The 12,913-nt window shown below is 48.0% G+C and overlaps 1 protein-coding gene and 1 long non-coding RNA gene across 5 annotated transcripts in view; one reads left to right on the plus strand and one right to left on the minus strand.

The window, feature by feature from the left end:
- The window catches only part of ZBTB46 (zinc finger and BTB domain containing 46), a 51,371-nt gene extending 43,646 nt beyond the window's left edge, over window positions 1-7,725 (plus strand). For 3 of the 4 annotated variants that reach the window (XM_035343560.1, XM_035343562.1, XM_035343561.1), the window contains 2 exons: window positions 1,371-1,546; window positions 6,914-7,725. In XM_035343560.1, the coding sequence (XP_035199451.1) occupies window positions 1,371-1,546; window positions 6,914-7,300 (563 nt within the window). In that variant the 3' untranslated portion in view covers window positions 7,301-7,725. Of the gene's footprint in view, window positions 1-1,370; window positions 1,547-1,724; window positions 1,851-6,913 lie in introns of all 4 variants that reach the window. The other variant, XR_004755471.1, reaches the window with a different exon arrangement.
- Window positions 7,726-11,415: 3,690 nt separating this feature from the next.
- Window positions 11,416-11,700, minus strand: LOC118176595. Its single transcript, XR_004755479.1, has 2 exons — window positions 11,577-11,700; window positions 11,416-11,523 (listed from the first exon to the last, which is right to left on the minus strand). It is a non-coding gene; the product is annotated as an uncharacterized LOC118176595 (long non-coding RNA).
- Between the last annotated feature and the right edge of the window lie 1,213 nt (window positions 11,701-12,913).

Here is a 12,913-nt window from a genome sequence, read left to right on the forward strand (position 1 = left end):
GTGGTCTGCTAAGAGCATGCCGTGGACTTCCAGCTAGTGGGGCGTTTGTGGGGGGTAACCTTTCAAGAAGCATCCAAAAATATTGCAAAGTACTCAGTATGTTAGAAGCCTGTACAGTAGGTACGGTGTTCCCCTCGTTCCCTTAGCTTTCCTGCACAGCCTTTCATTTACAAAAAGCCATTAGCGTACATGCTAGCGTCCTTAAGATGATTAACGAGAATTTGCTTTCTTTTCTGTTCTCCTTGTTATGTAAACAATATATTGCTTTGGGAAATTATGATAATTAGGACAAAAGTGGGTGAAAATTAACATATTAATGGAAAGCAACAGAATTATTAGAAGGTAGAGATTTAAAGTCACAGCCACGTGGACAGTCATTTCCAAATTTCTGGTGGGTGGATGTCCTCGGGGGATAGCGAATTACTCTGCTTTCACCTGCCGTATTTTTGCGCGTCGCACTCTCGTTTTGTTTGGAGGAGGAAATACCAACACAGCTGCTGTGTGCATTCTTCTGACAAATTAGACCCTTGGGCTGTCAGCACTGTGCGTATCCCCCGAGTCTGCTTTCCCCGCGCTTCTGAGGAGATGACAAGAAGAAAAGAACCAACAATGTCAGAATAGCTTCAAAAAAAATTTCATCATTTTCTAGCTCAGCAAAATACGATTTTGGGGAAAAAATAATAATAATAAAAAAGACCATCAAAGCGTGTACCGTGGGCTTGTAAGGAGGCTTACAGGGGTCGTGCTGTAATTCAGCACGATGCGTTCTTCCGTATTGCTGTACCCGTGCCACAGCAGTAATACCAGCGGGAGGTCGGATGATGTAGCGTACGTGTGTCACAGCTTCCTGTTTGCTCTGGATGAAGCTCAGCGTTTGCACCTTCACTGAACTGCTCCTGGAGCACGTGAGGGAGCACTTAAAAAATACAAAAAAAATAAAGCAAAATAAAGCGAAGCGTGCGGCGCTGTCAGGGTGTTGCGTCTGGGGTCTGCTGTTCGTGGCTGGCTATTTCTTCCACAAATTAGCGTCGGAATTTTAGATGGTGATATTTAGGATGATTGCTTATAGTAAATCAGACTTGCAGCAGGTTGCCAGCCCTCTTTATTTGCTCTTTAACGAGCCTTAGGCGATGTGTGTCAGGCTGTCGCTTGTGCACTGGCTCGTTCAGAAGCTGCTCAGGTGAAGGCACGTGAAGTTCTCAGCTTTAATAGGACAGAATAAGTACAGGGGTTTAGGAAGCTGCAGGTGGTGAAGAGGCGAGGATGTGATTTCACAGCGAACTGATCTAATAGTGAAATACTAAACCAGAAGACTGACCGCTCGGAGACGCTCTCAAAGTAATCCCTCTGTTCTGCTTGCTCTCTTGCAGTCAACGAGTTCACAGTGATCAGGAAGAAATTCAAGTGCCCATACTGCAGTTTCTCCGCCATGCACCAGTGCATCCTGAAGAGACACATGCGGTCCCACACAGGAGAAAGACCTTATCCCTGCGAGATCTGCGGGAAGAAGTTCACGCGCCGGGAGCACATGAAGCGGCACACCTTGGTAAGGAGGCCCCCGTGAGGCAGCTCGGGCGGGTGTTGGCTGGAAACGGAGGTGGCTTGTTGAGATTAAAGATAAGAGGAGCTTCGTCTGATCTAGGTTGGTGTTTTTGTTTTCCCCTCTTGGGGCTCCTCGAGCCTCTGAAGACTTCTCTAGTATCTTTTCTCCCCACCTTTCAAAGGCCCAGTGTTTTGCTGACTGTTCATCCAGAGCTAAGCAACACCTGCCCTCCTAACTCAGCCCGAGGGGTTCCTGAAGAGCAACCCGAAGTAGTCTGCACTCCCCGCTTAGTGCTGCTAGCCCGCAGGTGAGGGATTGAACTAGCATCTCAAACTCGGCCTCGCTTTCTAGTCTGACTTTCTCCTTTCCTCGTGCGCCGCCGACTGCCGCGGAGAGCCTGTTGCGTTAGGGCCTGGAGGTAAAGTAGCTCGTGCCATCGTCTTCAGGATTTAAAGGGAAGTTTCTTCATGATGCGGTACAGAAAGGTTTTTTTAAATATGTCACTCGGCAAAAAAAATGCAGGCCAATGCTACCGTAGTCTGGCAGTAAGAAATTATCCAAAAAAAATGCAATGCTTTATTCAGGGCTGCTACTCAAAGCAATCTAGGAGGCTGCTGGCTTTTCACAACTTCATAAATAAAAATTATGAGCCTTTTTTTTTTTTTTTCCCAGGGAACAATCAATTTGCCATCCAAAAATGGTTTGTCAAAGCTTAGCAAAAAGATGATACTGTGGAAGAGCAAACGGTTTCAGTGTAATTATCCCAGTAATGCACGCCAGCAAGTTCTGTTAGTCCTCTAATTAGGCTTGCAGAGAAATTTCGATATATTTTTTTAAATGCTGGAGATAGTGGCTGTGAGGCTCTCCTACAGTGAGAGATTTAAGAAGAAAAAATACACAGGATTGGCAGTTTCACTAACTGAATTAATTTGCTGAAGTCACGTAAATGACTATTTTTCAATTTTTACATTACCTATTGAATTTTTAATGCAAAGAATATCTTACTAGAGGATGTATGCTTAGGCTAATTAGCGTTTTCCCGCTTGGAATTTTCAAAGCCACAGAGAAATTCATTGTCCTCATCCCAGTCCTGCAAGCACGTGCATACCCTTGCGTACTTTCCTTCAAAGGCAATTTAGTAGTGATGCAGCTTGGTTCAAGTGTAAAAAAATAATAATAAATTTGAATTCCTCTCCTGCTCTAAGTAGTTCTTCGCTCACGAAAATCAGCATATTTTTACATACTGTGGCAAAGGCAGGAGAATGCACTATATCCTTCAGGAGTGAAATTGAGGTGATCCGCAAATTAATTTTAGTTGTTGGATTTTGCTACTGGAATCATTCTAGGTCACTGATTTGGTGCATTGAGCTCGCAGTTCAAGTTCTTTTATTATACACACAGGGAAATGAAGCCAGATGTGAATAAATGTATGAGAGGATATTATAGCTGAATCTCTCTCTCTGACTACTTTTGTGTCAGGAGTTAAGCTAGTTGAGAAAATACCAGCTGGATTACCAATTTTTCGTGCCAGGAGAAATTCCTGGGGGAAAAAAAAAAAAAAGAAGTGCAATGCTGATAATACCGATTTGTTTTCATTTCAAAGACCGTAGATGACTCAGAGGTATCTTGTAAGAGATAAAGTAAGGAAAAGAGGACTTTGGTTTGGCTTGGTTTCTTGTTGTCGGGGAGGGAGGTGCTACTACAACTAAAAGAACCTTAATTTTGTTTGGATTTGGCTTTGAAATAATTTCCTTGTGAAAGAAGACAGCACGCGGTCCTGTCCCGCCACGACGGGTCAGCCGCTGCTGGCGGTGGGATCACTTCGGGCACCTGGCAGCCTTGCGCGGGTTGTTGTAAACGAGGCCCCGGAAAAATGGCAGTTGTGTCATTCAGCTGAAGTTTCTTCTGAAATGAAGCTATGAAGAGGGGTGTTTCTTTATACCCCAGCGCCCCCGTGATCTTCGTTTACAAGAGCGGCAGCGCGAGCTTTGTGCAGTGCTCGTGGCGAGATTAACTGCTGGATTCGGACGCTTTGCTTCTCCGGTAATCTTATTTCCGTTACGCATAACATTGTAAGGCTTAATTGTCAATCTCGGGTAAATCTGCAGAGAGGAACGCTGATACGCATCAAGTGAAAACACGTTACAAAAATAACATGTAGAAAAAGGAAATAGGTTTATCACCAAAAAAAATCTTTTTTTTTTTTTTCTTTCAGTTCCTCAATTGAGAACGAAAGACAAGAGGGACTGTTTTAGTTTTATGTTTAGTTCAGATTACAAAGAATATTTTCTTAGTCTTTACATAAATTTAAATTAAATACATATATGTATTTTTTAATTGGGATGATGAAGTAAATAGAGGACTTCTGAGATGCAAAGACTTGATGACAAGTGACACTTCCCTGTGCTTGCAGAGCACAAACTGAGGCTTCGGGACCCGCTGCAGTGAACAGGTGGTGCCCCAAATGAAGTCTGTCCCCTCCTGTGATACCTGCGAGGTTTTCAGCTAAAATCCAGCAGCAGTTTCTCAGTCCTAGTCCGAAGCGACTTGTCTCCGTGTGCGCAGACCTTGTAACCTGCTCTGCTGCAGCATCCCATGGGACTGCTGACTGCTCGGAGCAGTGCCCCTGGTTATGATTGCAGGTGTTTCACGGCGTACCCAGCCGGCTTTGTCCCTGATGCTGTCCCAGAGGCATGATCCTGGGCAGAGCCATCCCTCGGTCAGCTTGTGGCCAGCTGTCATTTTCACAAGTTCAGGTTATTGTCAGCACAATTATTTTTCCCCTGTCCAAAGAAGAATTCAGTTAGAATGTGGTTTTTGTAGTGACACTTGAAAATACCCAGTTCCAAACGCTGTTTTTGTGTTTAATACTTAATAATTCAGCGATGCAGGAAACGGGCTTCTTTCTGATCAGCACCCAGCACTGTCGTTCACTTTGAACACAACAACTCTGCTGTCAGCACTGGAAAAGAGGGATGGAGATGATGATTTTTTTTAAATAGATGTTTCAGTTCTGCATCATTGTAGTGTCTGTTTTGTAAATTTTTATCTGGCTCTTCTCGCCCCTCTTCTGCCCCTTTTACTGCCTTCTCTAATAGCGTTCAGCTTCTGGTCCCTGAAAACCATTTAAAAACTCAGTTAAAAACGAGTGATCTGTACTGAGCCTGTTAAACGGCTTTGACCAGCCTTCCCCAGCTGCTTTAGAAAAAGCTCACATGTAGGTTAAAAAAAAAAAAATACAATGCCTTTGCTTGATATGGTTGAAGAAAGCGACACGGAGACCAGCTCAGAGCAAGGAAAGCCTGAGGTGGGAGAGCATCAGAGGAGCGCTGGGGCTTTGAGCACAGCCGGGGCTGGGGAAGCACAAAGGTTGAGCGAGTGTTGGGCAGCGGTAGGTGCTGGGGGGTGAGATGGCTCAATTTGTCCTCTTTCCAAATATCTCCAGCTCGGCTGGGTGTGCCGTGTGAAGAGCGAGTGCGGGGTTATGTGGAAGCCGGCGGTGAGAACAGATTATCCTGTAGGGGTAGGAGCGAGGAGCTGGCCTCGCTGTCGATTCCTGCGCGCTCAGGCCAGAGCTGTGCATGTTCTCCTCTCATCAGCTGCATTTTGCTCAAACAGCCTCCTGCTGAGCCGGGGTCCAGGCTGAGGACAAGTGACAGAGGGTAAGGCAGCGGAGCCATCGATGTGCAGACCGTTAAAATCTTACCAGGCAGCTGATTTAAAATAAAAGGAAGCGCTTCCCCCCCCCCCCCCCACACGAGGCATGGTTAACCGGCAAAACCTTTCATAGAGGCAATTGTGAAGATAAAAAGAATAAATGAGTTGAAAAAAGGATTAGACACAGGCGATACGTGCCCAGAGGCTCCGATAGCTGATGGTCTCCACGTAGCAGCTTGCTCGGGATGACCCTAAACCATGGGCTGCTGGAACTTAGCAGCAGATGGATCGTTCCCTACTTTTCTGCTGTTTCCTGGGGTGCTGAGCGTTGCCAGTGGTAGGACACTGGAAAGGTGAACTGCTGGGCTGTCCCAGCGTGGTGTCTCTAAATGAAGCTTCACCCTGCTCTGGGAGCCTCCACAGGGGCCTGCTACCTGGTCCTGCTCCCTGCTTTGATTTTTATATATTACATATGTGTACGTCTAATATATATATACACCTACATACATGTATACACTACTTAAATACAGCTTGTGTATGTGTGTACATATCTGAAATCCAGGCGTTCTCGCTGTACCAGCTGGCCATTTCCTCCAAGAAAGGTGCAGGTGAACGTTTAGAGCCAATTCCTTGGCTTCCACCCATGGCAAAAGCAGCCGGAGACAGAGTTCACCTTTGGTGAGGCGTTCCCGTGCTTCTCGAAGTATGCAGCCTTGCCCGTTGTGTGGCGGCGTCTGGATCTTTAAGCGATTCCTCTTATCCCGCGCAGCTTTTTGGCACTTACAGCTTACCCTGTAAGTGTGATGGCTCCATATGCCTGTTATTCTCAGAGGTAAAATACAGCATGGTTAGTAGAGCAGACGTTTGTGACGAACCATTTTTCAGCCAGCAAAGGAGTCAGGAGTAGGCTTGGGAGTGTATTCGGCTGCTTTTTTTTAAGATACGGGGTGCACTCACGGTGCTCCTGGTCTCTGCTGCTTGGCAGCAGTGGGCTCGGGAGAGAGACACCATTAAATTAACACAGCATTAATACCAGTTTGGTGCATTGCTCTGCTCTTGGCTGCAGAGAACTGATGCTCGGGGTGATGTGGGGCTTTGTTGTTGGGTTTGATTCTTTTTTTTAAAAGATTTTCCTCGTGTTGTTGTAATGCAGCTGAAATTGCACCCACGTAGTGCTGGTCCACGCAGCCCCGTGCTTTGCGGGCACGGTGCAGCTCCCCCTTGTTAGGATCCCTGGGCATAGCTGTGCTTCGTAGCCTGGTGGATGAGAAATTCACAGAGGGGAGCTACTGCCTCTGGCAGGCCGGCAGAAAACCTCACGTTTCGGTCTCGTTGGTGTAGCTTTCAGGCGTGTTTCCTGGCGGCTTGTAACTCTCACATCATCGAGGTTATTTTAAGTTAGTTCACCAAAGCTCTACCAACTTGGTAAGATGGTTGTGACCCAGGTTCGGAAAGAAATAAAAGGAAAAAAGAAAACTGGAGGGATTGGAAGTTCCTCTCAGAATTGCTAGGTTGATCGGAAGGGTTTCAGGCTGTGTCGCAGCATTCGAGTTAATTGTGATGGGTTGAGGTTCAGCAACGAGGACCCGCGGCGATCTCGCTTCGCAGCCACGGGCTGCGGCGTTGTGCCTCGCGGGAAGGGAGCGTGTCCTCCTTGCAGCTCTCGGTCTGTCCTCGTTGGCATTACATTTTCTGATCGTTCTCCTTTCCTAGGTCCACAGCAAAGACAAAAAATACGTCTGCAAAGTGTGCAACCGAGTGTTCATGTCTGCAGCCAGCGTGGGGATCAAGCACGGCTCGCGTCGCCACGGGGTTTGCGCCGATTGCTCGGGCCGGGGCATCGCGGGTCACCTGGACCACAACGGCGGAGAAGGCTCCCCGGACGAGCTGTACCCCGGCGAAGGGCAGTACATGGAAGACCCAGACGACATCAAAGTGGAGGGAGACGAGGAGATGGGAGACGACGACGACATCAAGTGGAAAGACGACGTAGGAATGCCGCAAGATGACGTGATTTTAGATGACGACAAAGATGTCGACTCTCCGCAGGAGCAGGAGAACTCTGGGGAGAACGACAAGGATTTTACCTGGATTTCTTAGGGATTTTTTTTTTTCCATTTCGTTCTGTTGTTTGTAGGGGGGGGGGGGGGGGGGAGGAAGGAGTATGTTGGAAAAACTAAGTAGCCTTGTTGTCGTCCATGTGTGCAAAATACTTTCTGTGTTTTCTAAACGAGCCCTTCTCTGTTCCACTCAGATACTGTGCTAGCCGTGTCGCTTCCAGAGTGGCACGGCCGACTTCACCTTCCCCCTTCTCCCTTCACGAAGAAACCCGCCCGTGTCCGCCTCCCCAGGCTCCTGCAAGTGACTTACGGTGTCCGCAGGCGTCAGCGGGGACGAGCGGGCGACTCGCAGGCGGCGTGAAGCTTGCTTCTCCTGTACCTCTCCCGCCCCCAACCCAACACCGGGGTGATCTTGTGTCCGAAGCAGGTTTTTTGGTGGTGGCTGTTGGTTGTTTTTTTTTTTTTTTTTTTTTTTTTTTAACACCTTTTTTTGCGTTAGGACATCCTAGCGGCGGTGGAATTGCGAACTGACGTTGTGGAAACCAATCGCTGTACGTGTTGGAGGGCTTTCCCTGACGACGCGGGCCTTTTTTGCGAAGTTATTTAAAGAGTTTTTATTATTTTTTACGGAGCCAAATAGATCAAAAGGCAAGTCAGATTGCAGCCTTACGAGTTCTCGTCATACAAGTAGATTCGTAGCTTCCAAAAGAATCACCATCAAAAAAGATCATGGCATTTCCTGGACCTACTGGCACCTTACCCGTGTCCCGTCTTCCAGCCTTGCTTACCGCCTTCACCGAAATGAGTGCTGGTGTTTCCACAGAACTCTTTGCTATAAAGGGCACGGGTAATTGTCTACCTGTCATCGTCTCCCACAGATATTTTCACTTTTCTCCCTTTGCTCAGCTGCCTTTTTCATAAATATATGCAAACTGTAGTAAAAAAACAAAAACGAGGCATTTAGCAAAGTGCAGGACGGACTGTGAAACATAGGAAGCCAAGGTGAGGAAATCCTAGGGCAGGGGAAATCCTGCTGCTCCTGCCCAGCAGGCTGCAGCGGGGCCAGGGTTTCACCTGGGTGCGTTGCTCTTCCTTGCCAAGCTGAAAACTTGGCTTCATCAGGGGGAGGTGTAAAGCCTCTCAAATCCACGAAGGAAACCTTCAGTTTCAGCTGCACTGGTTTTGATGTAAATCTGCAAATAATTTTTTTTTTCTTAAGGAGAACCAGGTTTCTCTCCTAGCACGTCTCCTAAAAGGTTCTGTGGGTCTGCTCCAGGTAGTTGGATTCTCCTTGTCCATATCGGCCACTGTTGCCTTCCTCCAACTCCAAGGAAACGACAGCAACAAAGTGCATGGGACGTGTCTTGTTCCTGCGAGAAAGCTTGTTTTACCTTTCGCCTCTTTGCTTCTGGTGCTTTTTTTTAACAAAAAAAAAAAAGAAAAAAAAAGAAAAAAAAAAGCTGAAGACCTCACTATTTCCTTGCCGTGGAGCAATTTTATACAATGTCTGTGATGACGGTATCTTGAAACCTGCCACAAAAGACAACCTGTTGCCAGAAAGCCAAATGACTAAAAGGTGCTATTTTATTTCATTTTTTTTTCCAGTGCTGGGAAAGGCAATTTGTGGGGAGGGAAGGAGTTCTCGCAGGCCTGTTGAAAAGCATGGCTCCCCCCAGCAAAGACAATAGAGCTTGTTGTACGATAAACCCCAGGAAAGCAAATGATCTTTCAGGATTTAAGCTACTGAGTGCCAGGACGTGGTCCTGGGGACCGTGGCGAGGTGGGAGCCTTGCTCCTGGCCCTGCAGTAGCTGCTTCTCCACTCGTCCCCGCAGCACGAGCCGCGTCCGGGGGTCGTGGGTTGTTTTTTTTTTTTGAGTCCCTTTCTCTGCAGCCGTCTCCGGTTCCCCACAGAAGCTCGCTGCCTTCCCTCCGCGTTTCTTCCCCCTTCGTGCAGACGGTCGCCGTCACGGAGGAGCCTCCAGCACCTCCTGGCTGCCGGCTTTCGGTGGGTGGCAGCAGCTCGGCAGCGCGTTCCTCTCCGAGCCACCTCCTGGCCCCAGGTCTCGCGTCGGGTTCCGGGGGGGGGGATCCCCATCACCGCTGCTGTAGCCGTTAGGATCGGGGAGGTGAAGCGGAACCTGCCGCTTTGAGCCGGGACGGGCATCCCTCTGCAACCCCCTTCTCGGTGGGGGCGCGCAGAGACGTTTTTATGGAACTGTACAAACCTGGTTTTGCATTTTAGCCTCTTGTAAAGCCCCGTTGCTGTATTTAAAAGACGTGAACAGAACCGGTATTTTACGATTGGACCTTTATATGCTTTTTTTTGTTGTTTTTTCTAAGTACAAAACCAATCGGCGGTTGTCTGCTGGGGGGTCCCGGGGCGTTGCCTTGCACGGGCTCTGTATTTATTGTACCTGTACCTGCGGAGGGGCGGGCTGGGGGTGGCTGACAGCCCTGCAGCCCTCACTTGTTACGTGTAGACAAATACATACAGTACTTAAAAGATAATCCGTAGCTTTGCTTTTTATACGTAAGATCTACTTTATTTTATTTTTTTAACCCAAACCGTTCGCCCCCCCTGTGTTTCTGTGACATTCCATCTTGCTCATCTGTTCCGATTCCAGAGTAAGAGTTGGCTGCCTTGCCTTCGGGGGGGGGAGCCAGAAGCGTTGACCCCAGGTTCTCCTCCTCCTCCCTCTCCCTGCCCTAGCACTTAGGTGACTCGGTTTCGGTGATCACTTACGGGGTGTTTAGCTTTACTTTGCTTGGCGTTGGGAAATATTTCCTAATATTTTTTCCTTCCTTTCCATTTTTTTTATCGGTGGACATTAAGCCACGCGGCTCTCAGAAACGTTTCCTCGTAGTGCCACTTTTGAAGCTCTCTGAGCTGAGAATGCAAAAAAAAAAAAAAAAGTTAAAAAAAAATACAGAAAATCCAGAGGAAAGCTAACTTGTTATAATGTTACCATTATAATATAGCACATGCTTCTATATTACTAACATACACTATATATACCAAATAAAATCGTTCTATTATGTGATGTATATTTTAAGTGCTTTGTTTCGCTGGAGGTGTGCAGCCGTGGAAACGCAGGTCTTCGAGAACTGCTCCCGACGCTTCCGTGCTCCGGAGGGCTCTTCTCCACGCTCGGTAGTTACAAAAAAAGGGCACTTGGTTGTTTTGTTTTGTTTTTTTTAATGCTGAAACTTTATACCACGCCACCGGTTGCTGCGAGCGGCCGGTGCCGGGGGCTTTGGGATCTGGGGGCCGCCCCCCGGGCGCCCCTCACGGCTGCAGCCCCCAGCCCGCGGGGCCGTGCTCTGTGCCCGGACACTGCCTATGCAAACGCTGCTGGTCTGGCTGTGCAAAACGCTCGCCCTGCCCTGCCCTGCCCACCTCTTTGTACGTCCCCTCCGGGCTTCGTACGCCTTGCCGGCGTTCCCTTTTTTAATTTTTTTTTACCTGTATGTCTGTGTGCGTGCACGTGTGTGCGTGTCCCTACGTACGCACACGCAGGTCTAGTTTCAAGAAATATCTCCCTTATCGATGAGAAATCGATACACGTAGTCCGGTGACAATTTTTTTTTTTAAGTATTCATCCGTACTTGGAAATGTTGCTCCCTGAATTTCTTTATTACTCTTTTTTTTTTAAATATAAAAGCGTGCCGGGGATTGGAAGAGCATTTCAAGCGGCTCTTTGCGGGCTTCTCATGCAGGACAGCGCCGGGGTGCAAGGTGAGCATCCGTGCGCTGTCCTCGCCTTCAGCAAACGGAGCCGAGGAGCAGAGACATCGTGCGCTAGGCAGGCTTGGTGCAGTGTTTAAGGGAATTCTGCAGCGATTCGGGCAAATTGCCTTCTTGCGTCTCCTTCCATCGATTTCTTTCCAAAAAAAATCGTCCTCAAAAAAAAATAATCCTAAAGTTCTGTTCTCGCCGAGGTTTCTCCCTCGTGGACGGGGCGTGAGGCCGCCCTCCGACCTCACAGCGCGGGGACGGTTCGGTGGGGAGGTGACAAGTGGGGTGCGTCCAAGGACGGATCGCGAAGTGTCTCTTTCTTTCTTTTTTTTTAATCAAAAGTCAGCGTTTTGGACTACAAAAGGAATATTTTTCGTACGAAAGGAAGCCCGCTCTAGCGTTAGGTCCCGTTTTCTGTTGTATCTCGACTTATGCCTTGAACTACTCTGCTTTTCCAAAGCGAAAGCTGCATTCGCTTGGCGTTTTGTACGGATGTTCGGGGGAATCGAGGACTTCTGTCAGCCGCTGGCTCCCAGGACGCCGCCATCCCGCGGGGGCCGAGGGCGCGGGGCCAGGACCCGCAGCCCCTCTCCCCCCGCTGCTTCCCGTTTTTGCACATCGCCCTTTAGGAAAGAAACTCCATGAAAAGAAAAAAAAAAAAAAAAAATGCAAAAACTGGAATTTTTTGCAATATTCTGAAAGATAATCTTATTTTAGCTCATTCTGTGACATGTGCGACTCCTAAGAAAGCCATATTTCATGGTTCTTTTTATTTTTGGTTCCTATATTGTGTTTTGAACCTCTGCCTTTTTTTTTAGTCCTGCGTAGTAAGAGTGCTGTGTGTATGCTTTCACATATATTTATTTTTCAACGTGCTTTAAACCTGTCTACAAGAAGAAAGCTAAACAAGCAAACAAACAAAAAAAAAAAGGGACAGTGTTTGAAGATTGTTGATTATTTTTTTTTTTTTTTTGCTGGGAATATTCTATATTATACTGACTTTATATTAATTATTATAAACCTGTGTTTGTATTGAAGATGTGTTTAATATTTTGGGGGAGGTGAGGAGATTTTAGTAACCAGAGGTCAGTGGGAGAACATGGCTGTGTTGTACTGATTTTCTGTAAACGTAGTTCAGGTAAATATGACCTTATTTTCTAGTTGATCTCACGGTTCCTTGTCTGCCTGGGCACGCCAGAGGTGTGCCTCTTGATTATGATTACTTTGTGATGGGATTTAGCTTAGACATACTTGCAAAAATCAATCAGTTTCAATAAATTGGGAAATTGCTGCTAAAATGTGGGTCTGGCTCTTGTTTCCACCCTTTTTTTAACCCTCCCTCCCCCCCGTCAGGGTGCTGCTGCCTTTCCCACCCTGGGCCCACCCAATCCGCTGTGGCTCAGCCCCCACCCAGCACCAATTTCTTCACCTTTGGGGCTTTTATCTGAAATGAAAACGATGCCTCAGGCCCTGCTCCTGGCTCTCAGGACAGGGGTGGATCCGTGGGATCCGTGCAGCCCCCTTGGTGCTGGGGAGGCTGCGGGATTGGGACAAGGGCTGCACCAGGACCCCCTCCTCCCCCCCCCTTACACGGCTTTGTGACAGCACAACCCCAAAAGCAAGCAGGGAAATGAAATCATTAAAAAAAAAAAAGAAAAAAGAATCCAAATTTTTTATTTTTTTCTGGATCTGACACGTCCCACGTCGGCGCCACAGCCGGACACGAGCGAGGGCTGAGCCTGGCACGGGCCCATCCCAGCCCGCGGGGCCAAAGCAGCCGGACCCCCTGCTGCGGGGGGGGCACCCTACAATGGGGACCCCCCCACATACAAAGGGGAGCAGCCCTGGAGCGGGACGGAGGGGACGGGGTGGGGAAGAGAGGGGCAGAGGCCACAAAGCCCTGTACAGCCCCGGG

The sequence above is a fragment of the Oxyura jamaicensis genome, chromosome 20 (assembly GCF_011077185.1).
Source record: "Oxyura jamaicensis isolate SHBP4307 breed ruddy duck chromosome 20, BPBGC_Ojam_1.0, whole genome shotgun sequence".
NCBI lineage: Eukaryota > Metazoa > Chordata > Aves > Anseriformes > Anatidae > Oxyura > Oxyura jamaicensis.